General features: G+C 50.6%; 1 protein-coding gene across 1 annotated transcript in view; it reads right to left on the bottom strand.

The window, feature by feature from the left end:
- The window catches only part of PMFBP1 (polyamine modulated factor 1 binding protein 1), a 78,200-nt gene extending 67,580 nt beyond the window's left edge, over positions 1–10,620 (bottom strand). The window contains exons 1-5 of the mRNA XM_055000284.1: positions 10,543–10,620; positions 9,839–10,334; positions 8,600–8,745; positions 8,346–8,503; positions 7,081–7,257 (exon numbers count right to left, since the gene is read on the bottom strand). Of these exons, the coding sequence (XP_054856259.1) occupies positions 7,081–7,257; positions 8,346–8,503; positions 8,600–8,745; positions 9,839–10,334; positions 10,543–10,620 (1,055 nt within the window). The remainder of the gene's footprint in view (positions 1–7,080; positions 7,258–8,345; positions 8,504–8,599; positions 8,746–9,838; positions 10,335–10,542) is intronic.
- Between the last annotated feature and the right edge of the window lie 4,586 nt (positions 10,621–15,206).

Here is a 15,206-nt window from a genome sequence, read left to right as displayed (position 1 = left end):
TTCACAAGGAAGCCTCTGTTTGTGAAGAAGGGTGCCTACAAATGCAGCCCAAGGCAGGATGGCGCTCCCAAACGGCCTCCTCCTCCTCCCCAAAGAAGACCCCCACCTCTCCAGATCATTGCAGGGGAGGGGGGCACAGAAGCCTGTTTTCAGTCAACAGAGCTAAAGCTGCATAGTGGGGCGGGGAGTTCAAATAAAATGGCATGCTAACTGAGTGGCAAAGCTTGGGTTTTAATACAGTACAGAGACAGAAATGTTTCTTCTAGATACTGATAATTTTCTCATTTTTCATTCGTTACAGCCTAAACTCATTAACAATTCAGTTTGTAGATACTAACGCTTAAGATGCACTTTTCACTTGCCAGAACTTGAAAAAAAAAATTGTTTTCAATTAGTCTTCATGGAACATGAATCCTAACAGGTAGGTATTTTTAGACAGAAGATACAAAAATATTCCTAAGCAATGCTAATGCACAGCTGAGATTTGCCTGGAAGGGCATCTGATCCAAGCCATCAAGGTAAAGGCTGTGCAGAAGGCCTTCGGCTTCTCATCACATACTTTGCACCTGGCACTGGAGGATCGATTAAACTTTGCTCCCAAGCCAGGCAGGATTAACCTCTCCAGGATCCTGAACCCGGCTGAGTTCTCCGCCTGGGCCATCCTCACTCCCCCCCGCCCTATGCTGAGAGGGCATTTTACCAGACTGGATGGCTTGCCCATGCCAGGGGAGCCCCCTCCCCTCATGCCCTGCTGCTTCTCTTCTGCAAGGGTTAAGTCTTCTTTAACACGTGAAGGCCCAGGACAGAAAATATTTTTCCTCAAAGACTTTCCTCCCGTGTTTCCAAAGCAAAAAAGAAGAAAAAATCCAAAGGAAAAATCAGGGAGTGCTGAAAAAGCCTCCTATGAAATATTTTCTCTTTTAGAACTAGTAAAATGCTTTTTATGGAAAGCTTTTCACATGTATTGCATGAAAAAAGTCTAATGGAAATGGAATGGAAATGGAAAAACTGGAAACTTTTGAGGAGCACTGAAAAAACCCTCTTATTCCGTAGAGGCATACCACGTTTTCAAGAATATTTTTATATAAATGTAAATAATTTGGGGGGAAAACAATATGCCATAACGTGTTTAATGATAACACATTATCAAACATGCAGAGAAGTTGGCCGTGTTAGTCTGTGGTAGCAAAATCAAAAAGAGTCCAGTAGCACCTTTAAGACTAACCAATTTTATTTTAGCATAAGCTTTCGAGAGCCACAGTTCTCTTCGTCAGATGCATCTGACGAAGAGAACTGTGATCCTCGAAAGCTTATGCTAAAATAAAATTGGTTAGTCTTAAAGTGCTACTGGACTCTTTTTGATTTTACATTATCAAACAGTTCAATGTTTTCAATGCCATAGAGTTTAGCATAATATCCAAACATGCTGGCAGTCCAACCTATTGTGACTCAAGAGTTTCTGTTCAAATAATGCATTTTCTTTTGTTTTCTACCTTCAACTTTTAGCAAAAATTAGAGAAATACGTGCTGTGTGGTGTCATAAGGGCACAGCAACTGGCAACTCTCTCTCAAGTACTGGACATACTTGAAGATTTCCTTAAAGAAAATGAAGCTATTGATAATGTTGTATTTCATAAATATGTCAAATAGTATAATTGTATACTCTTACTGAATTAAAAATGATGTATTTTATGTTGTTAATTCCCCCCCCCCCAAAACTTTTTTCTTTAACTGTAGCTTCAAAATTTCCAGACATTTTACATCTCTAAGCAATAGATGGCTATCATACTTTGGTCACATCATGAGAAGACAAGACTGCCCGGGAAAGTCAATAATGCTGAGAAACGTGGAAAGCAGCAGGAAAAGAGGAAGGCCTAAAACGAGACGGCTGGACTCCGTCGAAGAAGCCACGCCCTCCCGTTTGCAGCATCTGAGCAAGTCTGTTAATGAGAGGAGATTCTGGAGGTCTTTCCTTCATAGGGTCGCCACGGGTCGGAGGTGACTTGGCGGCACATCACACCCACCCACAAGCAACAGATACGTCTCTAAGACCCCCCCCCTTTCAGAGCTGTTGGTGGCAGCCCATGAGTCGCCTACAGTGATGACGGGGTGGGAAAAAATTTTTGCCCCGCATACGTAGAGACCGGCTGTTTCTCTGTCGCCGCCAGGGCTGCTTTGCTGCAAGTCAATCCTATCCGGTGGGCTAAAGATGGGATCTGAAGCCTGGACAACCAACCCCCAGTGCTTGCAAAGGGTTCAGGTGTGTACATGCTGCATTTGCCTTTTTCTGCTAACGTTGTTTAAATTATTTATTTAAATTTGAATTAGAATCCCCCCCCCCAAAACCCGACATTGATGGTCAGCTGCCCTAAAGCCTAGCCCCTGCTGCCACAGTGCTGCCTGCCTTAATTTCCAGAGGCAGAACGACAACCGTGAAGCCAGACTCTCATATGGAAGAGGGCGCTTGTCCTCCCACGTACCTGGCGGCCAGAAGAAGTTGGCAAATTTCCTTCCTACACAGGGGCCACAGCAAGGCCGCATGTTCCCGGGAACTGCAGGCCCCAGTGCTGCAGTAGCACCACCCCTCTCTCCCTTCCCTCTCTTGAGAGAGGTCACCAGCTGGCACCCGGGGCTCTTGCATGGGACATACATGTCAGCCCTGGATTCTCTTAGAGGTAGCAGCAACTGTTCCCTGTTATAACAAAACACACAGACAGGACGTGTTCAGTCACAGACTCATCATCCGACCCACCGGCCAACAAGCCTATAGAAGTCTCAGTGGTATCCTTGGCCAACAGCCCTGATGGAAAAAATGAGTCACTCAGTCAACACCAGGAGGGCTTGGGACAGTATCAGTCATAAGCTGAATAAGAGGTCCCAAGACTTAAAAGAAACACAGAGCTCTTGGTGAAATTTCAACATGAAACGAACAGAGTGATATACCAGGCTCCTGAGACAAGGACCAGCTACCGAAGCCTCTCGAACTGGTCTAAGACCAGCTTGGCTCCTAGCCTGACATTGGACGTTAGAAACCCCTCTTCAGAAGCAGCACAGCTCTTTTACACCGAGCCACATCACCGAGGGACGTGAACAAACAGCCCTTTGTCCTCTGAACAGCTGGCTGATAGCCAGGGAAGGCTCCTGTAAGGGCCCTGCCAAGATATTCTACAAGAAACTCCACTGGTTGGTTTAACGAAGATTTATTATAAAAACCCAGTTCGAGGTATAACGAAGACTGTGTTAGGAATGACACATTATCAACAAACGGTAGTACATGTCGTTCAAAGTACTGCCCCCCCCCGCCCTTTCTGGGGGTTGGACATACGGCCTGCGAGAACCTGGGCACTCAAGGTCAACTTCTCAGCCCTCCCAGGAGGATGCTGGTATTGTTATATTTACTACACTGAATGTATTTACTGGGAGCCCTTTGCTGGTAGCACTTTATATATATATATATCGTTGTGTGTCTAGGTTGAAATATTTTAATTACAGCAGGGAGAACCCCCTTTGCCAGCGTGCCCCTTGTTGCTTGGTTCTCCCGGCTCTCCTCAGCTGCCACCGGAGGCACTGCCGGAGTGCCCGCCAGCCACGTGTTGCCCATCCCCTGCTCCAGGCGAAAGGAGAAGAGCGTCGGCCGTGGGTCTGGAGCAGCCCTCCTAAAGCGGTTTGGAGAGAAATCCCATCAACCCTCTGGGAGCAGGCTATGAGCAGGCAGCTACTTTCTGCCTTGGCAAATGGTCTCAAGACACAGCCATGGAAAACATGCTGGAATCATCTGGTCAGACGGCAAACCTTTCTGAGCAAAGGGGCTATCAGAAAACCGCTTCTTTCTGGCCACTACCTCACAGCCACACTCCTCCCGATCCTGCCCAACAGAACTGCACACAGCGGTCCCCCCACCCGAGACACTCTTGCGGGACTTGGGTCAAACTGTAGCACGCACAGAGCCATGGCTTCCTTGTTGGATGCCCAGAGAGGCATCCTTGGAAATGGCAAGCTGGCTTCTCACCAAGCCCATGCCTGGTGCAACTCTCAAGCAGCTGCTGCATAGGAATAAAGCTGCCCCCTGGGTCGGTGCTGTACTCATGACGAACTTAGCCAGGGAGCATCGAGGCAATCCTGTCCGCAGCTCACCTTGGGTGTAAGCGAGCGAGTCCAAGTAAGCGGTGTTCACCATGAAATTCTCAGCATGCCTATCCTCTGGCAGGAATAGTCCCTCGCTGCCCTCCAGAAAGTCCTCTGCTGTGCTACACAGCCACCCTTGATGTCTCCTTTGGTGTACAGTGCAAAGCCTGAGCCCCAACCCGGCCTCTGCCCGGAGGCCACTGTTTGCCCGCCTCCAGTCACACTGGGCTTTGGGCGGAACGCATTTGCCTGGCTTGCTCTAGACCCGCCTATCCTTTCAGCCCCCTGTCCCAGTCCTTATACTTCCACATCGCAGCACAAACCAGGTCCCGATTCTCAAAGGATACACTGTGACTGTGTCTGAACTCTAGCCAAGACTTTTCTCTTACCAGTTTCTTAATTTCTGGGGCCCAGCCAGGCAAGACCCTCCCTGCAGAGTTGGTCCTTGGCAAGAATTCTGAACCTGTGCTACAGGCAACGCCCTTCTGCTGAGCACCCTCTGGTGGTGTGAGCCCTGGCAGCATTTGCGTTGGAACTCTCCCCAGTAATTTAGCGGGTCACGAAGCTGGTCTAATCACAAGCCAAAGGAGAGGGGCGGATGCTGCTCTAGCCCATTGCTGGGAAAGCAGCGACTTTGCTGCCAGAGGTAGCGGGAAGAACCATGGAGACCACTCTCGGCAGCTTCACGAGAGGAGGATGTCCTGGAAGGCCCCAATAACGTGTCTACTCAACCCGCCTCGAAAGCTAGTCAAGGGAGTGGCCACAGAAAGGTGGCCGCTGACAACCTACCAAGCACCAACAGACAGCCTCCGAGCAGTTGGTGGAATCCGAGGCCTGCCCTGCTCAAAAAGTGCCCTAGTTCTGCCATGCTGCCGCGTTGTTCCTCCTTCACCACATACAAGACACCATTTGTCACCTCGACAGGGGCGAACAACAGTTCAGCTGCCTGTCCCGCCCACTGCAGGACACACATTATTTCTTTTGGATGTTTTCTGCACGACTTCCCTCTCCGGAGCGCAGGGCTGTGTGCCTGGCTCTGCTCTCCTCCACTGGAACTGCGGAGCTTCTCTGCAAGGGAGGAGTGTCAGAGCCAGCCTGCTTGCCGCAACCCAAGCAGGACCCTCATGGCACTTGAAGAACCGAAGGACTTTTATCCTAGCAGAAGCCGGGGGGCAGGGGGGGCGGGGGCCAAGTCTGTCAGATGCTCACGAGTATACAGACAAACCAGGTACAGGAAGAGAAACGGGGGGGGGGGTTTGTCTCTCACTCCCTCACACACATTCGCACACACACACACCCGTGAAAAGTGCTTAATTGAACACTGTCATTCAGCTGCCCTCAGCTACTTGGAAAACACTCGAGATATAGCTTCAGCATGTAAAATTAGCACAGCATACTTTAGTTTCATTTTAAATCTGATCTCAATTAATTTAGGACACTGAAAAAAATCCCAGTTCTAGCTATTCAGGAAAACGACGCCGTTAGTCCTGGGAGCACGCAACACCCCCTTCAGGGCACGAGAAAATCAGTCTGAAGTGTGCCAGGAAGGCACCCCAGAGAAGCAAACGCAACACTCGCACGCCTCATGCTCTTCTCTGCATCTGCTACCAAACTTTAATTGCAGCTTCTGTCACCGGCCACAGAACGAAGGGCCTTTCCTACATGCAAGAGGCACGAACGGAATGTACAAAGCAACCCAAACACGGAGTCTGCATTCTGCACGCTGCCTGGCAATGTATGCAGAGTCCCTGTGGCAGGCCTGGTGCAGCCAGGCTCCTGCCCTTCCCACATCATTAAATGATTACAAACGGCAGCTTCTCATTTCAGTGCCAGAGGAAAAGGCTCTAGCTTTAGAAACAGAACCCAGGGACTCCCTCTTCTCCCCCAACCACCCTGCTTGGGAGGGGCAGGTCCTGTGCTGGTATTTAAACATCGTGGGAGAAAGCCCGCGGTTCATGAGACATTCCCAACTATGGTAAAAAAGCAGGCCAGAAGTCACAACAGATTTACTACCACCACCCAAGGTAGGGGCTGCTCTATTACACGCTTAGGCTTGTACAACACAACCCAACTCTTGGCATCAGCAGAGAGCAGCTTTACCGCCTGGCACTGAAGCTCCAACACGGAGAACAAGCCCCAGAAGAGGCCCTGGACTCGTTCAGAGGCACAAAGCCTGGCATGTCAACTTCAGGCTCTTCAGGTCTCTCGCCCGGGTCAAGGCTCCATGCACAGACGAGAAGAGGCACAAGGCACTGTGGTGTTGAATGGAGGGAGGGAAAGACAGCAAGAGACGCCACTTAGGAAAGCCCCCTCCCCAAAGCACGACACACAATCAGACTCTGGCCTCCAACCCCAGTTTTCATAGTCCGAGAGCCTGAGGCTTTGCCATTGGCTGCTGAGCCCCAGGCCCCTTGTCTGCTTCACAGCTCCCACCCCAGGCAGCACTTGGGCCTTTGACGCCTGAGTCAGGACTCCACGCCTGCTGCCTCCGTGCCTCTGCTCTCCTGCTATTGAGCCACTGGCTCTTCAAACATGCATGCGCTTACACCGGCTTATGGAAAAGGCAACACAATGAATGTGCTTTGCTCTGCCACTGACCATCACAGAGGGCACTCCGTCCAGGCACCGGAGAAGGCCCAGGGGGCAGCTGCCTCTCACCTGAGGACTCCCACCCAGAACTGGACCCAGGGCCAGGCAGCTGCCTCAGGAGTGAGGAAGCCCCTGGCATGCAGGCTCAGGCTAGCAAGCAAAGCTGTGCTGCCCTTGTCCCACCCTGGGGCCCCACAGACACACGCAGGCTTTCGACAAACCAATTCCCCGACAGTCAAGCATGCTTCAGACTGCAAAAAAAGAAAAGCCCTTTGTGAGCCGTAGGTGCCGTGTCCCACTCAGGGCCCGCGAGCTGGCCGTGCTCAGAAGGGAAGGACTTGGCCATCAACTCAACTGTCCTCCCACCGGATCTGCTCTGGCAGGCTTGGCTCCACTGGTTCAGCCTGCTGGAGCACCTTCACTGTGTGTGAGCCACTCATGGCAAACAAGGTGGCCAGAGAGCCCCCGATCAGTCCCCCCGATGCCCCCAGCTGTCCCGATGCGTCGTCTTCCCCTCTCCTCTTTCCCTCAAAGACAAGAGAGCTGCATAGGCAGAGCAGCAGGAAGCCCTGGAATCTAAAGCAGTGCCTTGGAGAGGCAAGAACTGCTCTTAACAGACAGGGAAAGCCTGAGAAGTGCTGAGCTGTCCGGGCCGCTTTCCTGGGCCCATCTTCTCATTTCCTTCTTTTTTCTCCTTCTTGCTGCTGGGCAGCCTGGGGTTGGCAAGGGAGGGGGGTTTGGGGAGACTGTTTGCCAGAGCCGCTTGGAGAGGCCAAAAAAGGACAAGAAGTCTGCAAGCCTGTTGCATATATAAGCAACGGGCTTCCCTATGGATGGAACCCGTGGTGTGCGTCAGGTGGTCCACTGGGCACTTGTGAGGAGAGCAAGGGGGTCCTTCGAGGGAGGCCTGGTAAGTTGCCACAGATGCAGGATCCCCCACATGCTGTTTACAATCTCCCACCGGGAAACACATTCACCCCACTTTTCACTGGATGTACGGTTCATGAGCTTGGAGCCAACGCACTCCTAACACCGCTGGGAACTTAGCGGTTGGACTCACTATAAAGTCTCTTTCCTCCCAATGACTTCCCACCCCCAGCGGGGTTAATTTAGTCTCGTAAGTGGGAGGGGGCCCCTTCATGAGGGTTCCATCCATCAGTTCAAACCAGATCGGTTCCGGTAGCGGCACCAACTCAAGCCCCAATCCTGTCACTAACGGAGAGGCTATTAATTCTCAACTGCACCCTGAGTCAATTAAGGCTCGGACCCTAATATGAGTCCCTCTCTTTGGGTTCGCTAACGTAATAGGGATGAAAAACAAAGTCCCCTGTGGTCTCACCATCGGCAGTGCCCTCTCCTTTCGGACCTACGGCTCGGCACCCTTCATAGCAGGTCTTCTTCATTTCCTGCTGGCTGGGCTTTTTCTCCCTCGCTGCTGGTGGAGGTGCCATTTTTAGGCCATACAAGGTCTTCTTCCTTTCCAGCCACAGCTGCCTTCTCGTTGAGATGGGACGCGGCGCCTCCCCGAGCTGCCTTTGGTTTTCTGTTCCTTCTGAGGAATAGTTGGTTTCTCCCCAGGGCAATCTGCTGCAAAGTAGCCAGCAGCCCCGCATTTTAGACACAATCCTCGCCTTATTCTCCTCTCCCTCTCAGTCAGAGTAACAGGCTCTTGGGGCTGCAGCTCCTCTGTCTGCCGGTACTCTCCCATTTCTCGCCTCACTTGCCCTGCTTGATGCTGGAGTCGGAGCAGTTTCACCACTTGCTTCCGTTTTTCAATCTCACAGGCTACCTGAATACACCCTAACAGGGTTCATGAGTTATCTTAGATCATTGTCTTAGCCACTAAATTGGGATTCAACCCAGCCCGAAAAAACTCCACCTTCACCTCCTCGTTCCAATCTCGCACTTTGGCAGCATGCTCACAGAACTCCACAGCAAACTCCTGCACTGGCCGGTTCCCTTGCTGCCTGTGTTTCAACTTAGTCCTCGTCTTCTCACCCTTGAGAGGATCTTCATACTGCGCCTTAACCGCTAGCAAAAAGTCTCTCACACTCTATAGCTTCAGGGCTCGGGCCGCGTAGAGAGTAACGTACCACTTCACTGCAGGTCCCCTCAGTCGGGAACTCAGGTAACTTATATTGTCGAAGGCTTTCACGGCCGGAGAACAATGGTTGTTGTGGATTTTCCGGGCTGTATAGCCATGGTCTTGGCATTGTAGTTCCTGACGTTTCACCAGCAGCTGTGGCTGGCATCTTCAGAGGTGGAGCACCAAAAGACAGAGATCTCTCAGTGTCACAGTGTGGAAAAGATGTTGGCAGGTCATTTATATCTACTCAGGAGGGGTGGGGTTCAGCTGAGTCGTCCTGTAAGAGTTTCCCAGGGTGTGGAATGCCAGTGGAGGGAGGCTTCACTGTATCCTGAGGAGGTTCTTTTGCATATGGATTGGTGCTTGATGTGCTAATCTTCTCTGCAGGGCTATTGTCAGGTATAGAGTGTTTTGTTAGCCTGGTGTTTTTCAGGACTGGAAACCATGCTCTATTCATTCTTAAAGTCTCTTCTTTCCTGTTGAAATTGTGCTTATGCTTATGAATTTCAATGGCTTCCCTGTGCAGTCTGACAAAGTAGTTGGAAGTGTGGTCAAGTATTTTAGTGTCCTGGAATAGGATACTGTGTCCTGTTTGAGTTAGGCTATGCTCAGCCACTGCTGATTTTTCAGGATGGCCAAGTCTGCAGTGTCTTTCATGTTCTTTTATTCTTGTCTGGATGCTACGCTTTGTGGTCTCGATGTAAACTTGTCCACAGCTGCAAGGTATACAGTATACACCTGCAGAGGTGAGGGGGTCTCTACTATCTTTTGCTGAACATAGCATCTGTTGTATTTTTCTGGTGGGTCTGAATACTGTTTGTAAGCTGTAATTTTTCCTAAGCTTTCCTATCTGATCAGTGATTCCTTTGATATATGACAAAAACACTTTTCCTGTGTAACTTGCGTGGCTGGTTTCATCTAGAAAGGTGTGGCCTCATTCCCACTTGCACTAGGAAAGACCCTAGCTCTTTGGGGTCCCCTCCAAAGCGGGTTTCCAGCTTGCGTAGCCCCAACGGCTGTTGGAATGGCAGCCCCAACAGCTCTCTGGCTGGCTGTACTGGGACCCCTCCCAGCGGCCCTCCACTAGGAATAACAGGCGGCAGCAACGGCTGCGGAATTCCTCCTGGTGGCTGTACCAAGATCTCTCCAGGTGGCCCTCTGCCGTGCCCAAAAGGCAGTAGTAGTGGCTGTGTTGGCCCTCGGCCTCCTGACCCAACTGGAATTGTGGGCCCTCCTTGGCCGTTAGGAAGTATTGGGGCTCCCTGCCCGTCCAGTAGTGCTGGGGCTCCTTGCCCATCTGGCAATGCCGGGGCTCCCTTGATCTGGTCTGCCGCCTCGATTGCCTGGTTGACCCAGCTGGATGGTCTCCCGCAGGAAGTTCTGGACCCCCCATGCTGCATCTCAGCTCCCCCACTTCTGCCCGAAGGTCTTGCACTGTTCGCTCAGGGCTTTCTCCCAGCAAATCCCCCAGCTCTAATTCCTCCTCTATCAGGTCCTTGGTGTCCTCGAGAATATCCTTCCCCAGATCAAAGGTCTGTACAAACAGTCAGCCCCGCCAACGGTCCTGTTGTTCCATCCTCCTCCTAGTTGATGCCACGCAAAGAGTTCATCCCCGTGGGGTATTTCCCAATAACCCCAGGCCACTGAGGCTTCTTCTGGTAGTGCCCCTCCTGCAGCCAATGCCTCCGCATTGGGCCCACACACGTCTGCAGGGACCTCCACAGTTCTTCCATCCAACACACCTGTGTTGGGTCCACGCCCGTCAGCGGGGTCTTCTGCAGTTCCTCCATCCAACACGTCTGTGTTGGGCCCATGCCCATTAGCGGGGTCTTCCAGGTTTTCCCCTGTTGGCATTGTAGTACTGGTACCCTCTACACCTGTAGCCATGGCCCAGGTGATGGGAGTCAACGGTTACTCAGGTCCAGCTCTCAGGTGAAAAAGGATTCCAGTCAAACTGAGACTGTCAACTTAGATCTCAAAGAACTTCACTGCACAAGTGCACAGATGCATGAGTTAAAAGTTTTAATGATAACCTAAGAGTACAGTACAGAAGACATATCTTGACTGGCATGCCTGCCCCCTCCCCCTGCTAAGCATTAAACCCTTCAAGCACAACCCACCCTACTTCCCTCCCCCCCCACCCGTATCTAAGCTCTAATTTCCCATCTACGCAGTGAAAGCAGGAAAAGTAAAAGTAAACTAGAGTTGTTGCGTCTTTCTCCGACCAACTGGCAGCATCTCTGTAGCAATGCTGATAACTGCATTCCTTCTCACAGCTTCCCCCAGCAACATGTAATGTTTCTCAGGCAGGTTTGATACACAGGCTCCAAAAACACTCTCAAAGCATGGCGCCAGAGACCAGTGAGCAGCGAACCCCCAGTTCCTCGAAGTATGGCAGGGGCCACCGTGACACAGCTCAAGTCTCTTCACTTGGCTCTCTCGGCAGGTCGAAGGGCAGAAAGGAACGCCAGCAACCGTTCATGGATAAGCTCCTCCCAACTTTTCTGCTGCTGCTGCTGCTGCTCAGTTTTACTATTTCACTGGCACAGCGGGGGCTTTCGGGGGGGGGAGCATGAAATGGTTCAGAAAGTTGCACTGGGAAAAGGATAGGAACGGGCAGCTGTACTCCTGAGATCTGTTTTCCAAGTATGCTCCTATTATATATATCATTTCTGCCCTTTGTAAATGTTTATGCTCCGATGATAGCAAGTCTGCTGCAGCTTTTGTTTCAGATTTCCGGTTGGCCCCCGAGTTCAAAAATCCAAATCCTATTGCACTGTTCATTGGATGCCCCATCCTGGTAATTGTATTTTACTTATGCTATGTAATGCACCTTGAGTCTCAATGTAAAGATAGAGTATAAAGAACCAGATAAAAATAGAATAAAAATCTAAAGGGCTCCACTTGCACCAGAGGTTTTCAGGCCTGAACTGAACCTGCTCCCATGTAAGGAAGCAGCCCGCTCCCTGGCACTCTGCTTCAGCAAGCATGGCCAGTCCAAGTTGTTCATTCAAGATGGCGCACGCATCAGTGTCTCCTTTCCTCAGCATCCATCTCAGAGAGCCTACCTGCTAGAAAACAGACAGAGGCATAGGGGAGAGAATGCCGACCACTATCACTGTTCAGGAAAGGAAAAGCACCAAAGACACAAGATCACTACCAACACCTGAGTCCAACCGCACAGCCCTGAGTGCAGCTCCACTGCTGTGGCTGAAGTGCTGGACTAGGATCTGGGAGATTCTGGTTCAGATCTCCACTCTTGGCCATGAGCATCACTGGGTAACCTTGGGCTAGTCACTCTCTCCCAGCCTAACTAGTTTTACAATGCATGCTTCCCTGTGCTTCTTGGAGGAAGTCTACTAGACAGACAGACAAACAAACGACAGACACTCTCCTCCACAACTGCTATGCAAGGGCATCAACGTCCTGCCCTAGACCCAGAGACCAGTGCCAAAGAAGGGAAAGGGAAAGGCCTCTTGCTCTCCACGTTCAGGCTTTGCCTGCAGGAGCCCAGACCTGCTGTGCATTCTGCCTCCTGCTTTCCCCTCTCCAAGGAGGGGTCTGCTGAGTGCATGGCTAGCTGATCTCCAAGCTTATCATGCAGGAAACAAGGAAACCATCAGCAAAGAGGCCTTGCAAGGGAGGCAGCTGTGGAAGTCTCAGCCCCTGCAGTCCATTGCTAACAAGTTAAGCTAAAAGCACAGCCAGAGGTACCTGCCAGGCCCCAGCAGAAGTGCTACGGTGCAACCCACGTGCTCTCCGCCAGAAGACCATTCTCCATGGTCAAGACCTCCCCCCCCCCTTGCAGGGTAGGATGTGGAAGCCAACATGACCCAGTGCCTTTCAGGGGCAAACACAGCTTGGAGAACCAGAGCCGAACGTTTGAGCTAGACTAATTTTATATCACATCAAAGTCAACCTAATCTTTGTGTAATATCCTGATGAGCTATGCTATAAGCACAAAACCAGGTCAGGTTTGCAAAGTTCAGTAGAGATGAAGTAGTCACATACCCCTGTACCTTCGATCAATTGGAAACCCACCATGCTCTGTGTTATCCAACACACCATGAGAACGACATTTCACAGGCAACCCACCCACCTGTTCAACAGCAGCTGGATTTGGTGTAGGAAGGGGGGTGAGTTTGGGGAAGAAGGAGATTCCTGGAAATCACAGGAAGCTCACACCTTGGACAAGAGGCGTGGCATCTGGTCCAAACCTTCCTCGCTAACATGCTGCCTGCACGGCCAAATGAAGCTGCCTTGGGACTCGGCTTTTTAGAAGCCTGACAGCATCAGGCAGCCACCAGATAGATTCTTGCTGTACTCCAATACTCTGGTTTCCATAGAAAGTGAATTCACCAATACCCCTAGCAGGCCAAATGGGGGAGGTCTTTAACAAAACAGCCAGCAAGTAAAGTTTCTACAGGGCAGCTCTCACAAAGACTATAACTGTCAGTAGGGCCAACATGACAAGGTGGGCTTGAAATATTGAATAAAAACAAAATAAGGCAGGAGTCCTCTTGGAACTCAAAGCACAGACAAGCAGACAGTGAGGAGGGCATAGGCCATGTGTAAGTCAAGACAAAGTAACTTTAAAAAATCCTTGCCGCATGGAACAGAAATAAGCTTAGCATGTCCGATGGCTAATTTAGTCACTGGCTGATCTACAGCAATATCATAGAATGTTCTTCAACATTTCAACTGCTGAGGTGGAAGGTTTGTTTCAGAGGTACTGACAAAAACAAATGGCACAAATCCTTGAAGAAAATGAAAAGATTTGAGAAAGTGGGAAGAAAGCTTCCCTTATCCTGTTAGAGACCTGTGTATATCATGGGAAGGGAAGGTGAGCAACCAACCCCATCCTATGCCAGGATAGCTATTTGTAATTCAGCCTTGTTTTTATGTTTGCCAAATCCCCTTTTTAAAGATGCAGAGTTGTGGACCAGGAAAACAAAAGGAGGTCATGCCAAGACTTGCCTCAAGAAAGCACATTTACAAATTGTTTCATGAGCAGGACTGGCACAATGGCCAACTCTTCAGTCAAAGCCAAGAATGTCAGTGAGTCCCTGCCAGCTTTTTATTATCTTGTTCTGGTGCGGTGGCTTAGCAAGATCCAACTAACAGTCGCTTGCCCCCGAGCCCTGCAGCACAGCTTCTGCTCCTGGCCGCTGACTTCAATGGCAGATGATTCCGCATCCTGAACAGGGGTCATCTGTGACGGGAGGTGAGAGGAACCCAGGGAAATGCCTCTGGCAGCCTGCTGATCTCAACAGGTTTTCTAGCAGCTCCAGAGGATTTGCACTCAGGTGTGGGGGATGCTCTCATCAAAGCTGCAGTCAACCTTTGGACTGCGGAGGAGACCCTAACGGGGAACGCAACATCCTCTTCTGCTGAGCTCCCGACTTCTGAAGGGAACTTGTTGAACAAAAGAGTCCGAGAGAAGACCAAGAGGCTGGAGAAAGCCAGACCTGCACACGGAGCAGAACCCGTCTGAAGGACTAAGCGGAAGAGCCGCCGCGCAGAGGACGCCCACCCTGGGGGTCTAGGGCCACCGGGGAGAAGCTCGAGAAGCTCGGCCTGCTGATTACACTGACCTACATTAGGTAATCTGCTTTGAGTCTCAATGAGAGAGGCGGACCGTAAATTATAAACAGCCCTTGAGAAGCAGCAGGCGCCTCAAAGAAACAAAGGTGAATGGGGAGAGTCAATGTCAAATCTTAAAAAAGTGTAAGATTTGAGTCCAGTGGCACCTTAAAGACCACCAAGATCTTCAGGGTATAAGCTGTTGAGAGTCAAAGGTCATCTGCTAAAGGAAACTTTGATTCTCAAAAGCTTACACACTGAAAACCTTGATGGTCTCTGAAGTGCCACCGGACTCAAATCTGGCTGTTCTGCTATAGACCAATATACTTGAAACTACAATTTCAGAAGAAAGAGTGTGCAGTCCGTGTGGAGTTTTCTAGCACTCAAAAACATATTTTTAGGCTTGAGGTGTTTTCGGTCGGCCTCCCGGAGAGCAATTAAGCAGACCTGCCTTCTTTCCAGTTGTCAAGAGGAGCAGTGCAGCATCCAGGAGCGCTTCTGAGCAGGCTCCCACCCAAACTGCCTGCTTCTCGGAGATGCAAGGGGATTCAATAAAAAGCTTTTAAAGGCATATTTTTAAACTTGCAGCAAGAAAGCTTTTCTGTGTCAAGACAGTAACTCCTCTAACAGCATTGATCAAAATGTCACTCTTTTATGAGCGTACAATACCTTTTAATGGCATACAACAAGCCATTAGGGTTATACACCTCCGTACAACAAGCAGCTTCCGGGAAAAGCTGCAGGCCGGCCAAGCAAAGCTCTCCCCAGGAGCCGCGCACCGGCCCCCCAGCATCACCCGGCCGGGCAAGCCCCAGGAATGGGG

This window comes from Eublepharis macularius, chromosome 16 (genome assembly GCF_028583425.1).
Source record: "Eublepharis macularius isolate TG4126 chromosome 16, MPM_Emac_v1.0, whole genome shotgun sequence".
Lineage (NCBI taxonomy): Eukaryota > Metazoa > Chordata > Lepidosauria > Squamata > Eublepharidae > Eublepharis > Eublepharis macularius.
The sequence above is the reverse complement of the archived record's forward strand: the minus strand, read 5'-3'. Positions and strand labels throughout refer to the sequence as shown.